The sequence below is a fragment of the Caretta caretta genome, chromosome 2, assembly GCF_965140235.1.
Source record: "Caretta caretta isolate rCarCar2 chromosome 2, rCarCar1.hap1, whole genome shotgun sequence".
Taxonomy (NCBI): domain Eukaryota; kingdom Metazoa; phylum Chordata; order Testudines; family Cheloniidae; genus Caretta; species Caretta caretta.
In genome coordinates, this window is record NC_134207.1 from 21,283,683 (window position 1) to 21,291,487 (window position 7,805).

The following is a 7,805-nucleotide window of genomic DNA, read 5'->3' on the forward strand; positions in this document are numbered from 1 at the left end:
TAGGCGTATGGGACATTTCCTTGAGTGATATCTGCAGGATTTGGCACTAAGTGGAAAGCATTATCTCCTGTGTGACCAAACAGCCACACAACTGTAGGTTAACAAAGTATCTTCGAGATCAAATATATTTTAGATTAATCTAAGTCTAAATACGTAGATAAATTTAACTTCAAGACATATAAAACATAAAACTGAGAACAAACATTTATGAAATCAGGTTTATTAAAACTTTTCTACAAGTCAGACTTTATCATCTAGGTTTCCACATATATACATATGTACAGGTTGGACATAGTGTTTTTAGCTTTTGTGGCAGCTTTTCCACCAATATATACAGATTTACTTTTTTTAGGTTTAAACTGTATCACAGATACAAATGTCAAGCAATCATGAGCGATTTAGTGCAATACAGGTACTTCACCCTTCTCTAATGCTCATGATTCTGTCAAGTTAGTATTGCCAACAATAATTCACATTAAACTGCTCTTCAACACCTCAGTTATTAAGACGCACAAAAAACAGCAACTCCCTCCCCCCTCAAAACAGTAGGATATATGTACAAAGTACACAGTACATGAGGTATACATGGCATTCTCACAATGCATGGTGGTATGGTAGCTTGCCAGGGGTTAGTCCTTAAAATAACTGCATCATTATAGTGCTATTCTGTCAATGTACAGCACAGTCATTTACCCGTTTAACAAATTCATTTTAGGAACTGTTTATATGTCATCTTAGTGAACCACTTTTAATACAAGTTGATATTTCTGTACATAATCAACCAGGCACACACATGAAACAAAGCAGAAATCTTAGGTAGGACTAGGCTTTACTTATCCCCGACCCAGGAAAGCAATGATTATTTAGGTGTATTCATTATCCACATAAATTTGAAATATTATGCATAATCATGTAAAAGAATTAAGAAAAAGAAATGTAGCCAGAGGCAGATGATACACCTGAACAGTCAAGTACGGATGTCTGGAGAATTTAAGTTTCAAGACCAACCAAGTTTTTGTACAGGATTTTAAACCTAAGAGACAGTGCCTTGTAAAACTAAGCTAACAGGAAACAGAAGGGTTCACATATCCTATACAAGACCCTTCTCTCTCTTTTCTAAGACAAGGTGCTCCAACCTATGGTGTTGTGTTTTGGTACACGAACATGTGCTAGCACCCTGAGCTTACAAGAGTATAGAATTAGATATTCTTTGTCACAGTTAGGCTTAAATAAATTAAAAATGCATTTTATGTTCAGGGAGACGGTATTATATGAAATCCAACTGAGAGGTCAGGTATCTTCTCCTCCTTAAAGGGTTACTGGACTAATCTGCCAAAAGCAGTAGAGGAAGACAATAGTGTACATTTAATTATGGATGGATCTTTAATAGCTTCATATAATATACCTGCTAATAGCAGGATCTACCTGACAAGTGAGCAGGTTGTTGGATTTGGTGGGTCAAGACCTCCCTCCACCATTAAAGTGCACTTATAGTCAGAAAATTACTCTATAAAACTGGCAACAACATGCTTCTTACTGATTCCTCTCTTATTAATTTCCATGTCAGATTTGGTCTTCCCCCATTTAGTCTTTTCACCATCAGGGCTACACATTCCACTTAATACCTATGTGGGAAAATGGGAGGCCTAGCTTCTTTTTGTCTGTCTCTTACATCACCAATAATAAGATTCTGCAATCAAAGATCACCTGGCAATTGGGTGGTTGATGATGATGCATGAGGCAGAATAGATTCCAGCTGGCTCTTCCACAGCTGTATTGGCCCTGCAGTGCTAATAGTAAGCACTTGCCAGCAGAGTAAGCAGATATGACTCTGGATCCGCTGAGTAAATAGTTGCCTGCCTTGTTTATTTACTTGTTTTTTAAACATAGTCACTTTTCTGATTATAATGACACTTTAGAATGCTGTGCATTTGTAATGTGGAAAAATGAAACCCTAAAAAGATGCCATGTGTGAGAACTGTATGAGGTTTTTGGAGATTTCAGGACTAACAGAAGAAGGAACTTATATCATCACTGTCTCCATGATGCTCTGGAACAATCTGATCAGAAGTTCCTACATCCTGGTCTACATAGCCAGGTTCCAAAACTGCTTCAAACCAAGGATGAAGCAAGATCTCTGGAGCAGTGAGTCTTTCCGAGGGTTCCCGTCTCAGCAGGCTACGAATGAGGCATCTGGCTTTGGGAGAGACATGATCAGGAATACAGAACTGTCCACGGCGGATTTTAGAAAACAGAGTACTAGGGTCTGAGTCATGGAAGGGATAGCGTCCTACTAGGAGGGTATACAGCATTACTCCTAAACTCCAAACGTCAGCTGATTTTCCAGAGTAGGTCCCTGTTGTGTTCAAGATCTCAGGGCTGACATATGCTGGGCAACCATGTTTATCTGACAAGGCATCATCTTCCCCCTTGATGATGTGAGTGTCTTCTAGGCTTTCTAGTCTCAGCTGAGTCCTGAGGAAGAGAGAAACAGACGTACAGGTTACAAAACTGTTTTAATAATGAGCACAGAGATAATTTAACACACAAGGCTGTCTGCTGTTACAACCCCTACCGCAGTACTGTGACCAAAGAGAGAAAAACTTAGTTGTGAACATGTAGCAGAGAAACTCAAGAGTGCTAGACCTGACCCAAGTACAACAAAGGTACAGCTACAGTATCAATGTCACACAATACCACATACTATGGGGAAAATAATGTTATTTGTAACCTATATATTGTTAAAATTCCACAATCGAGGAATACCACCGAGTGCCATTCTACCTAGGTTGTACTGTAACTGTGCTTGGTTAATTTACTACAGTGTTATTACTAAAATGAGAATGCACCATATAGAAGCATGCTTTTTTTAAATCTCAAAGTCCAGATCCCTTTTGCACACATAATCATGATTAATCCTCCTGCTCACTTATATTTTTTTCCAGATGACATCACATGTCATGCTTCAATGGCCATGTCTTTCTGCAGGTATAGGCTCATCCTAGTTCCTAACACAGGTTAAGTAGAAAAGTTTTACATTAGCTGAGCAGCCATTCCTTTGCTCTTGAATGGCTCTGTTCTGCCTTACAGCTTAATGGTGCGTAAATGCATTAACTGCGGTGTGTCCTCAATGTGACTTCCTAACATAATGTAAAATACCCATCGGTTCTGTAAACGGAAAATATGACTCAGCCTATGCTGTTGGCCTCTGATTGGCTGCTGTAGCACTAAAACATTGCACCTGTGCTTCTTAGACTAAGAGAGTCTCCTAACATTGCTTAACCCTCGTTACCAAATTTGACGCATATGACATTAGCCTGTGCAATGCACATTTCCAAATTAGAAAGACTGCATGCAATGTAGCATTTCAGCAAGGGTTTTATCTTAGCATAGGTGGGAAATGCTGCCACAGTTTCTTTCAAGAGAGTTAACATTTTTTTTTTTAAAAGCAGGAAAAATATAAGAGGCACTGTTGGAACAGCTATCTCGCTTTGTACTTCAATAAATTAAAACTTAAGAGATACTAGCCAAGTTAAAATTATTTTAAAAAGTAAATGTTCTTATGTTTTACTGGGACCTTAGTTATTACTAGTGAAAGAATTTTAAAAATGTTCTTCTCATGGTTAATGTTGTTTACTCACTGCAGTTTTAATGAGAATAATAAAGTAGCTCCTTTCAGTTTTGCATTGTGCCATGCTGCAACACGAGGGCAGCAGACACTGCACAGAAATGTTTGCGTAAAGATTTTTTCCCTGTCTGAATAATTTTAAAAAAATCAGAAACAGTTCTACCAACCTAGATTTTATAAATCTAATTTTTATAAAGCCTATACTTTGGGCTAAATTTGACTAGACAGTGTCTCTTTAAGCCGTACGTTCTACAAGGAGCTCATTTAACATTTGGGTTCTCAACATAAGATGTAAACCTCCTTCAAGATGCAACATTATGTACCTCATTTTAACCCCTTCATTTCTTTCTGTGTGTGTGTGTGTGTGTGTGTGAGGCTATGACCACATGCAAAGTGCATCACATTATGCGGCATTTAGGTCTTAAAATAGGGACCCTGTCCTCTGTAGAGGAGGAGAGATAAAAGCTTCTACTTTCACTATAAGTGTAACTTTGAGTAAATTGAGTCTAAACTATACTAACAGAGTGACGGAAATGTGATTTTACAGATCCCTTCTGCAAAAGAAATTGAAAACCGAAGCCCTCATCCTGCTATGAGATCTGTGCTGGTAGATCCCTGCACTGATTTCAGTGGGGCTTTGTAAAGGGACAAGAGTCTATCCGCAAAGGTCCAATTACAGTACTGCAGCCTAGATTCCTTACACGATTGTTTTTAAATCAGAGTTGTTTTCCCTTTGTTTTATAATGCCCCAACCTCGTTTCATTTACTGTCTGTGCCTTTTTCTCATTTCACTTTGAATCTGATGTTCAAATGCAATGTGTTTTGACATCTGGAGCTAATAAGTTCTCAACTCATTATCTGTTTGTACACCAAACAATTTAATCTGAACAGCTGCTGAATCAGACAGGAACCTATGCAAGGTAAGTTGTACACAAACTCAGAGGAAAAATAAATATTTATAAATCAGAGCCATGACGTTAGGCATGCGCACGCACCCCTCCCCCAGCCCCCACCCCACCCCAAGTTGTACACAGGACAATTTGCAGAGGACAGCTGGTTTAGAACCCTATTTCACTTCTCTACAGTGTTTCCCCCCAAAAGAAGCTGCCTTTCCTCTAGTCCGCTCTGAAGGTTTTGCAGAACTTTGATTCACTTGGATAGAGTTCTCCTCTAGAAGGGCTATTCCTCCCCGCCACCTCCATAAAGGCCACTCAGTGAGCATTACTTACCTTTCTTCAGTAGAAAAGACAAATTTCCTGAGCTTGAGGTCACCCAGCACAATGGCTGATTGGTGGCAGTGAGCTACAGCTGAGACGATCTGCTTGAAGAGCTTGGCAGCCTCCTCTTCTCTCAGCCTTTTACAGCTCCTCACATAGGAGTGCATGTCCCCAAAGTCCTTCTCAAGGAAAACATAGGCCTTGGTGTCGCCCAGAATCACTTCCACTACCCCAGTGATATTCTTATGAGATGGCAGCTGAACATAAAGTCGAATTTTGTCCTGGTAGTGTTTGAGAGGGAACACCTGTAAAGACAAAATTTAAAAAAAAGGATCTCCATTACCAGGAGTGCTAAAGCTGGTCTACCATACAACAAATTTCCACAGACAATGCTGAGACAACTAGATGGGAGCCAGCCCTCAATATCAACTATGTTAAAAGCCGCTACTGAGATAACTTCCAAAAATATTCAGATATTGTTAATCTGAAAGAGAAGAAAACTTTAAGAACAACTGATGATTTTGCCTTTCAGTTACTCCGAGGTTTCACTGCAGGGTGATGATCATGGTTACACTGTAAAGTCCTAGTATGCAAACTGAAATAGGTAAAAGGATTAAACCCATGGATGTTTAATTCAGGGAATGGCAGGCAGGCGGATGTTTTGTAAGGATTTGACAGTGTTCTCTTGGTGACCTGCTAAGCTTCGTTAAAAGTTACTCACATCCTAGGCCTGACTGGAATCAGTGACACACATGGAATGTCATAATTTCTATTCATTTGATATCTCCATGGAGAAACTTGGGTACACAACTTATAATTCCCACTTCACATCCTTCGTTACCCAATATTACAGTCATTAAAACCTCCCCCTTTCGGTCCATCGGTCAAGGAAGGGTTAGAAAATAGTCCTGATCATCATTCGAGCCAGGCAGCAGGTGGCGGCAGTAAACTCAGAGTCAGCAACCAGCCCATTCAGAAATAGGTCCAAGAGAACAGACAAGTATAGTGTGCTCTTTAAAAGCCCTGCTGACATGTCATGGAAAACTCTGCAAGCAGGGCTAGTCAGGAACAATTCTGCTGTGTGTCATTGTCAGCAGGGAACAGAGGGAGGGAGCAGTGCTGATGGGGCTCCATTTGGCCCTCTCTTTTTAATCTAAAGCATTTGCATGGAAGACTGTCTGTTTCTCCTGAATCTGTCTGCTTCTCATCTTTTTATTTCTCACCTTACAAGCCACAGTCCTCTCCACATCTACTAACTATAGCGACAGTCACTGTAATCCAATGAGATCAGAGTGGGGAGCCCGATACCGCCCCAGCGCGGATCTAGGCGGGGGAGGCAGCGCCACTCAGAGAGCAGATCGAACTTTTCTCACTAGCGAAGCCGGCTCGAAAGTCACCAGAACTCCCCCAGCCTGGCTCCGCTTTACCAGACCTCAGCCGGGCCAGTCCCTGCCTGCCACCGCCTCCCCATCCCACCGGGCTGCCCATCCACACGCTCTGTGGCTGGCACAGATCAATGGGAGGGCGGTGGCGGCAGAACAATGTATATAGTGTGTGTGTGGGGGGGGGGGGGGGTGCTGAGAGCCACTGTGTCTGATGCAAACCCCTTCAAGCCAGGGGTGCAGCAGCACCCCCGCACCCCTAGTTCCAGCACCTATGGGGGAGCCCAAAGCCTGCAGTTCCCGGGCTGGGCGAGGGAAGAGCAGCTGGCCTCCAACCCCCGCCCCCCCGCCGCCGGCTGATCCCCCCGGGGCAGCGGGCGCCTGGCGCTTACCTTGCAGCGCAGCTCCTGGCCCGTGTGGATGTTGAGCGCCCGGGACACATGCTCCCTGTCGGCCAGGGGCAGCAGCAGGTAGCCGGCAATGAGGCTGGGGCTCTGGGCGCTGCCCGGCGAGGCGGGGGCGCAGGGCGAGCCCGGCGCGCTGAGACAGTCCTGGGGGCTGCTGGGGCACTCGGAGAGCCGGGGGCCCTTGGCCGCCGGGGCGTCCTCGCTGGAGCCGTCCGGCAGCAGCAGCCGCTTGGAAGGGGCGCTCCGGCAGCGGGCGGCCGGCAGCAGGAGTCCCGGGCTGCGGGGCTGCGCCTTGCGGCTCATGGGGACGGAGAGGCGGGCAGAGGGCGGCGGCACACGGCGGAAGGCGGCCGGGCGAGCGGCTTCCCAGCGGGTTGTCCCCGGCCTGGGGCGCGCCCCAGGCACATAGACGGTGGGGAGGGGTGGCTCCCACGGCGGGTCCCCGCGGCAGGGCAGGGCAGGCGGCGGCTGCAGGGAAGGGCTCCGCGGCGCGTCCCCCCCAGAGCCGGGCGGGGGCAGAGGCGGCTGGAGCGGCGGGCAGGTCGGTGCCTCTCGCCTCCCTGCTCGGCGCGCGTGTGTGCAGCGAGCGCGGCCAGCCCGGACTGTGCCCTCCCGGCGTGACTCACCCCGCACACTCACGCGCGGGCTCGCTGTCAACAGGGCAGGGTTGTGCAATGGCGAGGAGGGCGCATCTCCCCCCCCGCGCCTGCCTCCAGCAGCCAGGCACAGCGCGCCGAGCAGCAGCCGGGAGCTTTTTCCACGGCCGCTGCCAAAGACTGGAGCTGGAGAGCTTAAAAGTTCCCCTGACGCAAGGGGAAGTGGGCTGGGGCCAAAGGAGCGAGGCCCGCTCTCATTGGTGCTCCCGCCTCATTCAGGACACAGGGGATGACTGAGGGAGACTGGGACGGGCCAAAGCGGCTCTCGCGTATCGCACAGCCGTGCATGCAACGGGAGGTGTGTGTGTGTGTGGGGGGGGCATGCAGCTGTGGTGTGTCACACCCCAGCAGTGTGTGCGCGGGGTGCGTGCGGCTCAGTGTCACCCTCCAGCAGAGTATGGAGTGTGCGCGCGGGGGCGCGTGCGGCTCTGGTGTGTCAGACTCCCGCAATGCATGGGGGTCAGGTGTGCCTGCCGCTCTGTGTCACCCTCCAGCAGGCAGTGCATGCAGTCTGG

General features: G+C 46.5%; 1 protein-coding gene across 1 annotated transcript; it reads right to left on the reverse strand.

Moving 5' to 3' along the window:
- Nucleotides 1–204: 204 nt before the first annotated feature.
- Nucleotides 205–7,497, reverse strand: TRIB1 (tribbles pseudokinase 1). Its single transcript, XM_048841612.2, has 3 exons — nucleotides 6,620–7,497; nucleotides 4,858–5,150; nucleotides 205–2,475 (listed from the first exon to the last, which is right to left on the reverse strand). The coding sequence occupies exons 1-3, from the start codon at nucleotides 6,935–6,937 to the stop codon at nucleotides 2,007–2,009; spliced, it is 1,080 nt and encodes a 359-aa protein (XP_048697569.1). The 5' UTR covers nucleotides 6,938–7,497; the 3' UTR covers nucleotides 205–2,006.
- Nucleotides 7,498–7,805: the final 308 nt, after the last annotated feature.

What these genes read in the sequence shown, in the direction of transcription:
- TRIB1 (XM_048841612.2), bottom strand. Translation starts at nt 6,937, where the DNA reads ATGAGCCGCAAGGCGCAGCCCCGCAGCCCGGGACTCCTGCTGCCGGCC. An exon ending in GCCAGGAGCTGCGCTGCAAG is followed by an intron (nt 5,151 to 6,619) that starts GTAAGCGCCAGG and finishes TTGTCTTTACAG; the next exon opens with GTGTTCCCTCTCAAACACTA. An exon ending in GTCTTTTCTACTGAAGAAAG is followed by an intron (nt 2,476 to 4,857) that starts GTAAGTAATGCT and finishes TCTCTTCCTCAG; the next exon opens with GACTCAGCTGAGACTAGAAA.